Source organism: Tyto alba, unplaced genomic scaffold (assembly GCF_018691265.1).
Source record: "Tyto alba isolate M040663 unplaced genomic scaffold, T.alba_DEE_v4.0 Super-Scaffold_46, whole genome shotgun sequence".
Taxonomy (NCBI): domain Eukaryota; kingdom Metazoa; phylum Chordata; class Aves; order Strigiformes; family Tytonidae; genus Tyto; species Tyto alba.
The window spans coordinates 15,494,424-15,510,084 of record NW_024881322.1 but is presented as its reverse complement, the minus strand read 5'-3'; the positions used below and the strand labels follow the sequence as shown (position 1 = coordinate 15,510,084).

General features: G+C 36.6%; 1 protein-coding gene across 1 annotated transcript in view; it reads right to left on the bottom strand.

Moving 5' to 3' along the window:
• STK17A (serine/threonine kinase 17a) overlaps positions 1 to 15,661 on the bottom strand; it is a 29,199-nt gene that overhangs the window by 12,462 nt on the left and 1,076 nt on the right. Inside the window, exons 2-3 of the mRNA XM_032987040.2 lie at positions 7,453 to 7,665; positions 112 to 256 (exon numbers count right to left, since the gene is read on the bottom strand). Coding sequence (XP_032842931.2) covers positions 112 to 256; positions 7,453 to 7,665 — 358 coding nt within the window. The remainder of the gene's footprint in view (positions 1 to 111; positions 257 to 7,452; positions 7,666 to 15,661) is intronic.

The following is a 15,661-nucleotide window of genomic DNA, read 5'->3' as shown; positions in this document are numbered from 1 at the left end:
GATAACTAGGTAGAAATTTTGTTATTTACAAATTAGCATTTGTATGACATATGACCGACAAGAAAGTCAGCAGAGAAGAAAATAATGAGAAAAATAGAGCAAGAATCTTACCTTTAAGTCAAGATGAACCACATTGTTTCTGTGCAAGAACGAAACTCCTTCTAAGATCTGCTTCATAAGTCGTTTAACATCTTTTTCTTTGAAGGCTTCCTCTCTTTCAGCCACACACTGGTCAAAGATTTCACCTCCAGCAGCACTAGGGAACAATATGAATTTTAGTATTTCAAACACTAAGTTATAGCACCCATTTTTTTCTACTTTCTCTATTTTATTTAGTGTAAGCAAGATTTAGTATAAGCTATCTTATTTGGTGTAAGCAGGCAGTAGCTGCCAATAGTGATATTTGCAGTTATTAAACATCCGGCAAGCTTTTACAGCCTAGGAAGACTTCTCTGCAGTATGGCAGATTTGGAGAGAAGTAAAGATCATTTAGGTTAGAGAATGTGAATGCTATAGAAATTCTGGGGACTATTTTGGAAACACCACTGACTCTGCTTTAAGATGAATGCCACATTTGTTTAAGGGCAGTATTTAAATAAAAGATGTGCCTTTTGCCATTCCTATGAAACTACATGGAAAACTGGCCAACCTAAGCCTTTGCAAGCACAAAGTTAAACAGCCCCACCCCCAATCCTCCTCAAAACACTTTGCATATACTCAAAAGACTAAATGTAAAGTCTATAATTGAATTGTTTGTGAAGTCTCTGGTGTACAGGGATGCATTAAGTTTCTAAATGGCTTTCATCTAAAAATGCTTTTGAAAAGTTTAGCTCTCAGCTTGCTTCCTTATCTTTTGTTTATATACGCTTAAATAAATATCAAAGTAACAAAAAATGTAAAAATAGCTAGAGATGAATGAATGTTTTTAAAGTACTCTGAAGCCGTACGCAGAACCATCTCTCTATAGCAATGCCTCCGGAGAACTAGAATTGTTTTACAACACAACCATGTAGCATCAAAAGTAAAATAAGCAGAGCACAGGCTCCGTCTTAAAAGAAGACTGGGCATGAGAACATTTGAACGGGGCCATTTTGCATACGGGTTGTTGAATTACTACTACGCAAGCAACTGACACACACCTTGTTGTGCATGAAATTCTAGCATCATCCTGAAGGGAAAGATGGTGAAACCCCTGAGGCAGCATCTTCTCCAGTTCCCCCAAACTGTGACATGCCAAACATGACTCTGCACAAGCGTTAATCTTTATTGATGCCATCTAGTCTGCCTTTGCTTGTTCTTTTCTAATAAATTACATTATTAGGGCAATCCAGAAGACAGAGAGGCACAGTCAACATGAATATAACTGCAAATGAGTTTTACAAAAATGGTGCATTTGGATTAGGTACCTTCAGAAAAAGAACACTTAAATATACTCAAATTTTCATTTTGCCTATACTAACTTCTCTTCTACCGTCCTACTACCTTAAAATGTGTCATGTTTTTTTAAAGTTTTTTGCCTTCCCAGATATTTTCATTACTGTTATTTAAAATATTCCCTGCAGATTGTCTTACAAGAAAAAAGAATTTAAGAGGGCTACATTTTAACTTTTTCTAAAGAGTTTTATATTTCTGTTCTATATGCTGGCTAACAGTACAATTTGATTTATTAAACTAAGATTTCCTTTTAAAAAAGAAAAGTCCATTAAATAATTTTCTTTATCCTGGATCAAAGATGACAGAGCTCGACAATAAAATGAGGTTTTCAAAGGAGCATTAATACTTCAATTCCTGTAGAAAAATTGCATACGCCTGACACTATCACATCTTTCTTGAGCACATTTTTATTTAATTCAAGGAAAAAGTAATATTTCAGCTTTGAACAGTCTTCAGATATTAATGACATTTTTTAAATGGACACAGGCTAGTGTATTCTAATATTCTAAAGCAAATTCCTTTAAAAAGCAACATCAATGGGATCTTCAAGATAGTGATAGAAAGCATCTACTGTAATCAATAACTTAAACCTTCTACTTTAAGAATGCCATAATATATTACTTGGAAGAATGACTTCATTCCTTGTAGCAGTGAATTATAATGCACATATACTGATAAGATCTACTACCACAATTACTAACATGATGTGTTTTACAGCAACAGCCCTGAGATTTTGCTGGTATAGCTCTGCCACTTAAAATAAGCAAAACAATACTTCTGCTATTTACTTCTGTGAAATAGGATTTATACTCCAAATCTGCTGTTGTCAACCAGGGATCACACTTTATTTTGAATAGACCCAGATGAAAAATCAAAAGGGGGCCTTATAAAGCCCTGTTTGCTACGTGTCTACTTGGTAGACATTTGTTACAATTAAGTTACACTAGTAAACAAATTAAAGTTGAAGTAGGCACCATGCTAAAATGGAAGCTACCTAGAATTTTAACACTACACTTAAAGAACTTTGAATTACATGTGTTAAAAATCAAGACAGTAGAAGTTGAAGCAGATAGACAATGTCCCATCACTGAAATTAACAGTTCTACTATATGAGAGTAGAAAACCCTCGATCCAGAAAACATTTTTAAAAAAGAAGGTATTTAAGTACCTCCCAGTACTTCTGGAGATGCCTAGGTTCACCAGCGTTTTTAAGAGCGAGACAAGCAAATACAGCCCTTACACATGCACACCCACTTCATGACTTGCGAAACGTAGCCACTCAGAGCTAGCACAGACAAATACACTTGGCTTTACAAAAAAATTTCACATGGAAAGGTGGTTTCACACACAGCGTTTCATTTTTTGATCAGCTTTGCTATTTAGGATGCAGATAGAACAACTTCTTCCAGACAATTCCTTCTATCCCCAAATTACCATATTCAAACAAGTAACTAGCAACTCTTTACAAGAACACTGGAAAATTTGTTATTGCAAGACTGTTTTGTGTATTGGTGCTGTGGAGTGAGCTTTAATTGTTTCCCTTAAGCAAAACAGTCAGCAAGCTGTGAGCCAACCCAGTCACAAGTGGTTGGAACTACAATGTCAAAATGAACTCTAAAAAGACTCTCCCGCACACCTATGCCAAATTTTGCCAAGCTCCTTCACAGTACTTTCAACTCACTTATTTTCCCTAGCTAGAGTTCAGGGGAAAAAAAAAAAATAATCAAAACACAGGAAGGATTAAAATACCTGCTAGGAAAGTATGATGAGCATGTCATTGCTATGATTTCTGTATATATGCAGAGCAGGAGTTCTCTGGTGTTTGTAACATTTATCCATTTTTCCTCTAAGACTACATTTTCCATTAAAGCTGTAGCTTTTCCAATGCTCATTATGAAATAACTTTGCAAACCACTGGGCACCCCCACCCACCTCTACAGAAAACGTTCCTAAGGGATAAAAGCAAAGAACTGTCCTTAGGACAAAAAAGTCTTTAGGAAAACAAGCCATCTTAATCTAAAAAAAATGGATAAGAAAATATTTAAGAGCACAACGTTTTGAAATCCACAGTTATTTAGAATGCATTATTTCTTTAGTACACACTCCCTTAGCTAGGTGTACAAAAAAAAAAAAAAAGGCAAGGCAAGAATTCTTTCCAAAAGCTACAGCAACCAGAATTCTTTAGCTGTTTTATGAAATTCCTTGCTGTGCTATTAACTTCACTGCAGTTTCAAGTGAAATCCAACTGCTCTTCATCAATGAAAAGCACACTAACATTTTATTACTGCTTATCAGCATAAATGAGCTAAAAGTCATTTGGAAGTCTGTAACATTAAACTTTGTTACAATTATGTTGACTTTATATTCAATGGAGACTGCTTATCTTCCCTGAAACATATCCTAACAATGCACTGTACAGAATTCAGCATCCTACTTCTTTCAAGTGCACTTACAATAAGACTAATTCAGTCATTTAGCATATCATTAGAAAAAGTTTGAACAAATTGTTTTAGTGCATCTGAAAAAATTAAACATTCCCCCAGCTTTAATGGATGAGACTTTACGATAGTCTTCTGGAAGACTCAGAAGTACAGATCCTCAGAGTACAGATACGTAGATAACAAATTCCTAGAATACGCTTGATTTCAAATCCTGGGTGAGACCATATACAGTCTGCAAGGGCCAAAAATGTACTTCCTAAATCTTATGCTCTGTCAAAATCCTTTCTTGAAAGAGTTATCTTTGGAAGATAAATGGAAACTCGTAAGCTCTGTGTACAGAAAGCAGATATTACAAGATCACACCACGGTGGTTGCAACACTATCAAACATTCACTACTGCTGACAGTCCTACTCACCTTGCCCTGGCTCAGCATACACTAGCAAGCTAATGAATTTACTGAGAATTTTTCCAGTGTAAGGCTACCATAACATACCAATGTACCCAAAGCCTGAGAAAACCGTAAATCCATATCTGATGAGAGGAGATGTGGGAAAAGAAGCATCCAAATACATCCAGTTGTTGAAACTGTCCTTTTAAGCTCTTGGTTCTCAGACAAATGTCTTTTTTTTTTTTTCCTTCCTTAACCTTTCTGATCAGGGAGTCAAAGAACTGAATGGGATGCAAACAAATGGTAACTAACTCCATTTGAGAGGTTTTTGCCTAAAACTTTTTGAAGAGCTCTAGTCTTGATTTGAGACTGCCATCTAGAACAGCTTTGCTAAATATTCTAATAGACTAGATGCAAACATTGGAACAGCACAGTTATTTCTGACTACAGTGGTTTTGCTTCAAGTTCCATCTGTTGAATCCCATGCCAAATGAATCCTTCCCTGCCAGCAAACTCTTGCTTTAACCAGTCACACCTACAGTAAGTAGGACAATAAGTAATGACCAAGACAGTACAAGTACTAAACATTACTGAGGTCCAAATAACTATAGGTGAAAAAAGCACTTCATCCAGTGTATAAAATAAACCCTACAGCTTCAAAATGCTAAAGACAACTTTCTTCCTTTTTAAAGTAAGGATAACAAAAGTCTGCTATATCTACACAAGACCCTGGGCAGGTAATTACTCAGTTCAGAAGCTCTTCACAAAAAACCCCAAACTTAATGGCTTAGATTTTTAATTTATACATACAGGTTTTTGTAATGTCCAACCTACTAATATCATCTGCCCCTTGCATAGATGTATAAGCATAAGGTGATAAACACTTACAAAAAGCCACCAGATCTTCAGCATCAGATGATCTGCTGCTCTTTGTTTCAAAAGAAATTAGAAAAAGCCAGGTAGGTTGCATACAAATATTGAGCCCAGAAGTTATGAAGTTTGCTTTTTTTCCTTTTATAGCTATCTGATGTGTCAGGTTTCCCAGACTGTATTTCTACCTTTTTCAGTAAAAGTCTAGTTTTCTTTTCCATTCATTCAATTTTCACTGAAATATAGAAATAGGACTGACCCACAGATGAATTCCAGGCTTTACATACTAGCCCTTCAGACTTACTTACCCCTTCAACGTCTGTTGAAACCCTCTGTTTGAGGTCTTGTGACAACAAACAAAAGTCAGAGACTGTTGTCAGGGTGGATGCAGCCAGCCACCAATTTGCTATTCTACAGCTGAAGCCAACCTGGTAATGCCCCATTGCTTCCCATTGCTCAGGACTTTAACATTAAACAGCGGCCAATTTTAAGTTTGTTTTTTGTCAAAAACCGTCACTACTTGAACGACAGCACTCCATGTAACATTAATATTTCTCTTCATGAAGGCAAAGCACTAGGTGTTCCCCTCACTCCTTTGGACAGATTCAACATCAAGACAAGAAACTTTAAAACCACGGCAGATAAAGTTAGTGGCCAACAATTAAGTATTTGTTTTTCTCCTTCCCAAGATAAAGATCTGCCACACAGGCCATCAAGCTTAATAGAAACTGAAATGCCCTAGAGAAGCTTGCAGTCTAGATATGTTCTTTAATCCTCTGCATACAGAATGTCAAAAATTTACTAACATTCATACCTGTTTTGTTCCAACATGTCTCTGGAACATGCTGACTTTAAAGAAGCATCCAGACATATTTGCTGAAGTCAGGGAAAGACTGTTTTTGTAAATTAGAACTCTAACACACAGCTATTTCTCTGAAACAAGGTATGACTGATGCATATAAAGACAATAATGTTGCTAATTACTGAACAACCTGGTGACTATTGAATAACCTAGTTAATGCTTGGGATTAAAAACGTTTTGCAATTGTAAGAGAATTGAGTTCTAAAAGTAAAATAGCAATTTTGCATTAAAGTTATCACAAACCCCATTGCTCCTATCAGGCTTTGGATTCTACCACTTGTGTTATATCCCTACAAGGTCCAGAAATTTAAACTGTATTCTAGTTAATCTGTGTTCCTAGTGTTTAAAGTGTGTATTTGAGTCTCCGGTAAGAGCAGTTAAAACTCCAGAAGTTCTGTCACACCTTTGCATTATAACAGATACTTGAATATTTCATAAATTGTGAATTCCATGAGGACACAATGAATTTCACAAAATGTATTCTAGAAGGAAGCTTGCCTTCACAGACGTGGTCTCATTCCATTTCACTGAACTTTAAAGATAAAATTCCTTTTGAATTCTAAACAAGATCAGAATGGGACACAGGATTTCTCAACATTTTTTTGTCATCAAGAAAAGAGCTGTACAAACTAGATTTATCTTAGCAGACAGGTTAAGTCACTTCTGAACTAGTGAGCCTCACTGTTCCTCTCATTATTTAAAATTCATAGAGCTTGAACAAGATCTTAACAGAGTTCAATAGCACAAGCGTTTGGCTGTCTCTTGGAACCTAAATGTCAAATAACCAAGCCACTGGCACATGAGATGGACAGTCACAGCAGCTGCAGAAATGCCCATCCGGACAAACTCAAGAGGGGAAAACCAGACAAACGTAGAGTCACAAGTTAAGTGTCATCTGAAAGAAACTATTCTAGGTCTGAATTCTCCTACTCTTTTTCTTCCCCCAAAAGACCACGATTTAGAGAGCTTTTCATTGAAGATCACTGGGAGTTTTGATAGCTTCTTTTTAGCAATTATGTTGCTTTCAATACCTTTTTCCATAACTGGTAAAAGCCCCCAGATTTCACCCTGTCTTTGCACTGTCAATGAAATAAACTTCAGTTTTTGAACAGATACTCATTGCTTCTTTCCTCTTCCTCTTTTACCAGTAGGGAGCGTACACAGTTCATATTTCACTGTTTTTTTTTTTTTTTTTTTAACTACATAAATTACAGTTCAGCTTTGAAAGATACTACATAATTGGAGAAACTTCTTATAGTCTGCAGTAGTTACAAGACTACACATAACTTCTTGTAACACTGATTTTCTTAGCAATTTATTTTTTTTGAACTCGAGCAAGTGTAACAGGCAAACAATAGTAACTTTTCATACTATTCCTATGGATACACAGTATTTACATTATTAGTTTTAAGCAAATACTTCAGAGTTTTATTCAGGAGTTATTACTAGTACTTACTATTCCAGAACTAAAATCATCTCTGTTGCAGTTTCATAAACTTCATGCAAGTTAATGACCCAAAGGTTGCACTGTGCCAGCTCCAGGACCGCAATTTCGTGGATTATTTCCATCCGACAGTCTTGGCCCTTTCTTCTTTTTCTCATGAATTTTGCTGCAAACTCTCTTTCAGTGTCTTTCTCGATACACTTCTTCACCACTGCAAATTTTCCCCTGAAATTAAAGAAGGATTTAAAGTTAATTTTAAGTCCCTTAGTGACAACCTTAGTATTGCCTTTACAAATTACAATTTCAAGAAACCTGAACTAAATTGCTATTAAATGGTACATTTCAAATATATTCTAAATTTAGAAAGATGCCCTGCTGAGTGATAATCCTTACGCTTAAAAGTTAGAAACACAACCCAGAATGTAATTTAGCCTCCATGAAAAACGAGGAGTTAAAAAAGCCCTATCAATTCGAGGAGCTTGGATTTCAAAAATACAGAATAAGCAAGCTGTGCTATTTTGCAAGATAAAGTTGTCCTCAAACCTTTCATTAAAAAAGCTGGCAAAACCAGAGCATACAAATAAGCAATTTATGCTTTCTATGACTATGTCACAATAACCCAGTTACTAAAGTATCCCACCATATTCAAGGGAACAGCATCCAGCACTCTTATTCAATAAAACCGCTCAAAATCCTGCTCCATTTGCCATGCAATATCCAGACTCTGCTCTGCATTTACAAAGATGGCACTTTGTATTTTCACCATGATACGTCTCAAATGGTAACAGCCAGATTTTTTCAGTTAACAGTTCTCATAATCCCTTATTCTTAGTCTCATTTCTCTTAGTCTCCTAGCATTCTTATAATCTCTTAGTATTCATTCCTTAGGTAAGGAATGTGGATGATTCAAAAAAAAAAAAATATTAAGCAGCTTGGCCAACAAAGTTTTCTCACAAAACCTTTGTGACAATAATGTGAATACAAACACACACTGAGCAGAACCCACATTAGCGAGCATCATTTCTGACAAAGCACACAACGGATGAGGTACGCCAAGCCAGCAGGCTAGCTAAAACCACACCGCAGCACTTACGTCAGAAGACTTCCCCCACAGCATTTTGGACTGAAGTGGCTGCTCTACACTTCCTTGCAACAGGGTCCCACACACCTGCTCCACTCTGTTCCATTCACACGGTACTGATTTTTAGACTGAGAAGGTCTATTATTTAATAATGCCATCTAACCTAATGCAATGGTGAGTTCTTATATTTTGAAGTGTAGCAATCTTTTTTTTTTTTAGTTCTTACCACACAGGTATAATGTTCATCAAAACTATCTTTTTTATTTACATGTAAACTTTTCTTATAACGCTGCAGGAATAGTCTGGAGATCTTTATTGTGGTTCTTATCTTATTGTAGGGTTGCGGAAACCAAAATAGGAGTCCTCATCTGGTTTGGAATACAATTGCATGGATTTTGCCTCTCCTATCTCAAAGCTGAAGTTCACAGAATTAACTAATTCAGCTCATGTCAAAGTTTTCACTCTCACAGCTCCCAACCTATTGGTAGACTGCTATCCCTGAAACGTAAATGATAAAAGAAGTTGTGGTCAGCTTGCTTTTAAGAGGCATTTGTTTTAAAATTACCCAGTCTAAATGAGTGAAGTCAAATAAGCACCCACAAAGTGGGTATTTGCCAGGCCACCTCACTAAAATAATCAGACTTCTAACCGCTGATACAGCCACAGTTATTCCTCTAGGAATAACATTTTGCGTAAGCACACATCATCTACAGCACAATATGTATTAAGACTAGATCAGAGCAAAGACCAGATGTCTGTGAAGGCAGATGAACAGTAAGAATATGCTTTAGATGTCTTAAATACAATTTCTGGGGAGAAAGTTCTTAATTACCAATATATGCAATACGACAACATTGTAGCTTTGCAAATGCATGAAAATAACATTATAAGATTTTGCAGCACTAGGAAGGTGTGGTCAGAAGATCACTATGAAATGCATTAATCGATATAGAGTTACCACAAAGCACCACAGGAGGGATACCTGAAGGCTAACAACCTGCTAGGCTATTCCAGAGACAGACGTGCATCTGTAGGATTTGTGTACAGTATAAAACTATGCACTTATCAAAAGTGTTAAAATCCTCGCTGAAGTTTTTAGCACCAAAACCAACACAGTAAAAAAGCTTAGCAACTATGCTGATAAGAAAAAACCCAACAGATAAAAACAAACTGAGAAACTAACAGATAAGTCCTTTAATAGCAAGTTATTTTAATACCTGGTAGATATACACCAAGCCTTTATACCAAAAGTCTAGACCCCCGAGTTCAGTCTTAATCTGTTTTCCTCAAATAGTCTTTGCACGCAGAGTTTCTTTCAGTTGAATGTTACCTCAGCGCAGAGTCAATAGCTTTTAATTCTAGTACCTAGAGGAAGTAGTTTAGAAAAGTTTGAAACCTCTATAATACAGCTTTCAAGAAGCACTGTGTTGTTTTGAATTACATACAAAATCTATCTGGAAGCAAGTTAATTAGCCAAATGAGTACCAATGTTGCCGACTCATCAGACATTAGTCACTATGGAAATAAAACAGTATTCACAGGGCAGCAAGAAACAGCAAGAGCCACCGCTGTGTGTGGCCACGCATGTCCTGTTTAGCCGAGCTGGCCAGAAGCCTGACAGGTGACGTAATTAAAAAGACAGGTTACACGGGAGTTCAGCTGCCTGACAAATACTAATTCTTGGTTGTTTAAGACCAAGAATCCTGCCCACATTCTTTACGGTTATGCCCACAATTAGAGCTATTATAACTACAGTCTGTAGAACTTTTCTGAATACAATCCTCAAAAAGATCAAACTTGATGAACTTGATGCTTATAGCTAATAGAACTAATTACTATGCAGCAATCTAGATTCATGCCTGAGAATTTCAGAGCTAAGATCCAAAGATACCATCCACTGTATGGTTAAACCAAAAGATAAATTTATAAAGAATTTCTTTTTGATAAGAGACAGAATAGTAAGACAGAATAGTAAGACAGAATAGTAAGACAGAATAGTAAGACAGAATAGTAAGACAGAATAGTAAGACAGAATAGTAAGACAGAATAGTAAGACAGAATAGTAAGACAGAATAGTAAGACAGAATAGTAAGACAGAATAGTAAGACAGAATAGTAAGACAGAATAGTAAGACAGAATAGTAAGACAGAATAGTAAGACAGAATAGTAAGACAGAATAGTAAGACAGAATAGTAAGACAGAATAGTAAGACAGAATAGTAAGACAGAATAGTAAGACAGAATAGTAAGACAGAATAGTAAGACAGAATAGTAAGACAGAATAGTAAGACAGAATAGTAAGACAGAATAGTAAGACAGAATAGTAAGACAGAATAGTAAGACAGAATAGTAAGACAGAATAGTAAGACAGAATAGTAAGACAGAATAGTAAGACAGAATAGTAAGACAGAATAGTAAGACAGAATAGTAAGACAGAATAGTAAGACAGAATAGTAAGACAGAATAGTAAGACAGAATAGTAAGACAGAATAGTAAGACAGAATAGTAAGACAGAATAGTAAGACAGAATAGTAAGACAGAATAGTAAGACAGAATAGTAAGACAGAATAGTAAGACAGAATAGTAAGACAGAATAGTAAGACAGAATAGTAAGACAGAATAGTAAGACAGAATAGTAAGACAGAATAGTAAGACAGAATAGTAAGACAGAATAGTAAGACAGAATAGTAAGACAGAATAGTAAGACAGAATAGTAAGACAGAAAACAAGCTTTCACATAAAGTACACGTTGCATATGCTTCATCTTTGCTTTTCTTAAAATCCTGCTCTTCCCTATAAAAAAAAATAATGTATTAAATAGTGAAAATAGTATTAGACCACAGCATTGCTAGTTTAGCTGTATTGAGAAGAGCTAGCAGTGAGAAGACTGCATTGAAGGAGGAACAATTTTGAAAGGAAATGCTCAATGTGCATTTCCAAAATTACAAACTGACTACCAGTCATCCAAACACAAACAAAAAAGCTTTGAAGGGAGACATGAATAGGAAACTAGAAGTACTTCTCAGTCCTCACAAGAGTCTCATTCAAGAATTATGATTTAAGATAAATCATATCTGATTACAAAGAAGCTCAATGTCATCTTTTCAGATTGCCAACAGAATTAGCATTGTTTCATCTGGCATACATTATGGCTTAAAGCAAAAGCCTCAAATCATAAATTAAATGTTGAATCAGATAAGCAGGAACATTTATGTCACACCAGTTAATTCTGGTTGTCATAGGCTCAGAATAACAGAGAACTAACCTTACTTTAATAACTATTTTTAAAATGACCTATAACCCCCTGTTACTGTAACAAATGCAGGAAAAACAGCAGTTTCTGTGAAGATATTTACTTTTTATGAAGTTCAGAAAACTTGTCTAAGATCCACAAAACTGTATGAAATTTATTACATAATTCATATCAAACATTTTTTTCTGAGGTGTATTTTTTTCCCATATGGTTTCTGATTTCCAAACAGCAAGGTGCAGAGATTACATTTCTGATGTTCATCAACAATTACTCACAGAAATCTGTTCTCAAATGGTGGAACCAACTACTTGCAACTCTTCATTATCACCTCCCTTCCACTTTCACTTAGTTCCACAAGTGTTTCACCCTAGCTGTGCTACTGCAGAAAGCAGCTCAGAAGTATGACAGCGTATACGTTCTTACTGATGTGCAAAATCATGCAAGTGTCATGTACCACTAAGATGCACGCTACTGAAAGCTACCTAAGAAATAAGCAAGTTCATACTAGAGTTTGTGAGGAAAAAAAAAAAAATTCAAGACATGACATATGGTGAAACTACAGCCAGGTCTCTAGGCAGAAACAAAGAGTATTTCCTTATTATTCTGTTCAGTTTCGTCAGACAATTAAAATACTTGTTATTCTTAGTTCGGGTGAAGAGTGAGCTTGTCTGCTTTAACAAAAAACTGGGAATGACGAGAATCAATTGAATAGTACTGGACGTACATTTATATGTATGCACTGCACACATTTCGCTAGCAGATTGCTTATTTTAGAGCGATCATTTAAGGTGACTGTTACTTTCCAGTGAGAAAAAAGCAAGTCCAGTCATTTATGCCTTCCTCCAATCCAACTCTAGCATCAGCAGTATTATTTTCTGTATACAAATAATGACTTCTAATACACGCATAGCTTCTTTTACATTAAAAGAAAAAAACAAAACGACCAAAACAAAACAAGAGTGCAATACCCCATCAACGAGCTGAAGAATTAACTAATAGTTTAGTAATATTTTGTGTGCAATTAGTTCGGAGGTTTTTGTTGAGGTAAAAGTAACTAAATACAATTATATTAGGCTCTTTAAAGAAGCTCTAGGTAATACAAAATATATTGTTCTCCATTTTACAGTACAATTATGTCTCAAGCACAGATGGTAAGGGGAAGAAGAGCTCAGCAATTGGTGTCTTGTCCTCTGCAAAGGTTCACTACTTCAAACTAACCTAACGCAAGCTAGCACTATCTGAAAACACTTAAGTCTGAGTTGATGAGAAGTAGCACCCTTAAAACACTCATTGGAAATAAGTTTTAAAATTAAACATTATGCAGATGAAGATTTGTGTGAGAACATTATGATTTTGGGACAGTAAAATTACTAGGGCTGTGAAGACTAGCCCAAAATTTAATTTATCAAAACTTTTCATTAAAAATCCTGCCATTTCCATGTCATCCTAAGCAACTTACAATGATTTCCTTTCCAGAGTAGCCATTATAACCAAGTTTTTGGTAGTTTTCCTAAATTAACCTGTTTCTCCTAGCAGCTATATTTCAATAGATTTGCAAATGCCTGTTCAACTACTGAATGAGGCAGCAGCCTTTTGAAGCACGTAAGCTTTGCATTCTCAAGGCAGTTTCTTTCCCCGTGAGCAGAACTAACGAAGCCCGATTTCCTACGGCTTTGCACCCAAGTCCCTCGGGTGACATTGTGACCAGGTTCCTCCCAGGCTCACCCACAACCTTCAGCAGTGCTCCCCCAGGCCTGTCACCTCTGTCACCAGAGGCCAGCAGCCCCAGTACCTGCTGTTCCTGCATCGCTAGACCTACACCGCAACATCTTCCCGCGCTCCCCCCTTCTCCCGCCTCCTCCACACACGGGTGACAAGGGAAGAGAGGCCCCAGGTCCCACTGTGAGGTCAACATAGGCGTGTGGGCTGACTGCGTGGGAGGCCAAAGAGCACACAAACCTGCTGAGTTCAGGCAGCAGCCCTGCGCTCAGCAACAGCGCTAAATCTGCTTTTTTTTTCTATCCCTGCTGTCTGCTTGAAATGATACAAACATTGTTAGTCTCAAAAGCTCTATCTAAAGTTCAGCTTTTAAATTGTTTCCCTAATTCTGGGAAGTGGGATGGACAAATACAGAGCATATAAACATTTTTCATTAGTAAATTCAGATACCATATTAGAATTAAAATAGTCTATGTTGTGTGCATGAGGACTGCTTTTCATCTGAGACAAAAACCTGTCACACCTGGGAGCTAATCTGTCCAAGTCCTTTGTAAAGATAAATTCTACCTGTAGAGACTCACACACTCTATGAACACATAAAAGTGAAACAATTTCTGCTAAGCATACCTTATCAATAAAATGACAGTTACAAGTGGCAGGGACTTTCCATTTATCACCTATGCTTTGTCACAATGAGTGAGCAAAAAAACTGTTTTTAATGGGAGTGCTTGAGCTGAAGTATCCACTTTTTAAATCAAAACGTAGTAAAAAGATAAACATTCAAAATTGTTGAATAAAACCCCATGTGCATACATTCAAATGTATAGATTTCTATATTCTGAGAGAGAAGAAAATGTTTGTGAAGTTCAGGAGAAAAAAAGGCAGTCTGAACCAAAATAGGTGCAACTGTTGCGCAAACCCAAGACGAACATTTAGAACAGTCATTTAACTCATTTTAACGTAACTTCACGTGTAAAATCACAACCCTCATGCAAAGGTCATATTTAAATGTAGTTCTGGTCAAAAATGACTCCACACAACAAGCCATGCTGGGATTTACTTGTTAAAACTGCAGACTAAGATTTGCTGCAGCACTTAACTCTTGTTCACAGTGTAAAGCTAATCGTTTCAGTTGTGCTTTTGTATGCCAGAGGGAAGCTTCATCTAGTTTCTTTTCTGATTAGGCCAGCGAGTATCACCCAACCCCAAGAAAAGTTCTCACTCCATGGCAGAGCAGCAAAACGTTTTCATAAAAGTCATCTAATCTTCAAACAAAAAACCCTCAGCAGCAGCGGTACCAGGACATCCCGTGCTACTGTGCTCCTACACCTTCCTGACTGTTGCTTAGCCTTTAGGCTGGTTTGTAGCCTGCATTTAGTTTCAGTTTCCAGGCCCTGGACATTATGGTCATATCATGCTAAAAAAAAAAAACAAAACTTTCCCACTTTATGGGATGTTTCTCCTACCCACTTCCCATGTGAATGCTTTAGGCCACTACACTTAAACAGGGATTATTCTATTAGTACATAAGAGTTACAAAGTGAGCACTAAGCTGACATCTAGGCAACCTAAAAACATGTCCGAGGTACTCACATCAGCTACGTTTGCTTTGAAACTCCTCTTTAGCTCCAAAGGGATTGTTTTTGCTGGTGTATAAACTGAGCTACACAGCTAGTATGACTTGCAAAAGAACATACATTAGGGGGTGTATCTTGCCATATATCCTGTGGTATTTCATCTAATCTTTCTAGTCTGAATACTCTTTAGATAAAGCACATGTGATCGTGAGTAACAATACTGTCATTCTTTTCATAAGTGACAATTTCAGACAAAAAATAGTGGTTTAGTGGTGCTGAAGTTCCATATATATAGTTCCTGACGTGCAAAAACCTTTTAATGAGACTTTCTGCCTCAAACCTTGCTTGCTTGCTGTCAGGTGTTGAAACTATACATCAATTAAACCCTACATATGAAGTCACTTTCAAAACCAAGTTTTTTAACCAGCTTTCTAATTCTTTGAGAAGTTCCACCATTAGAATTATCCTCAAGCATACGCTACCGCAAATTAGCCTCCTCTAGATCGTTTTTTTTTCCCCCCATGTCGCTGCCTACAAAGTTCAAGAAAAAAAAACCCAACCCACCCCCAAACGCGCAGATTTCGGTCTCTAA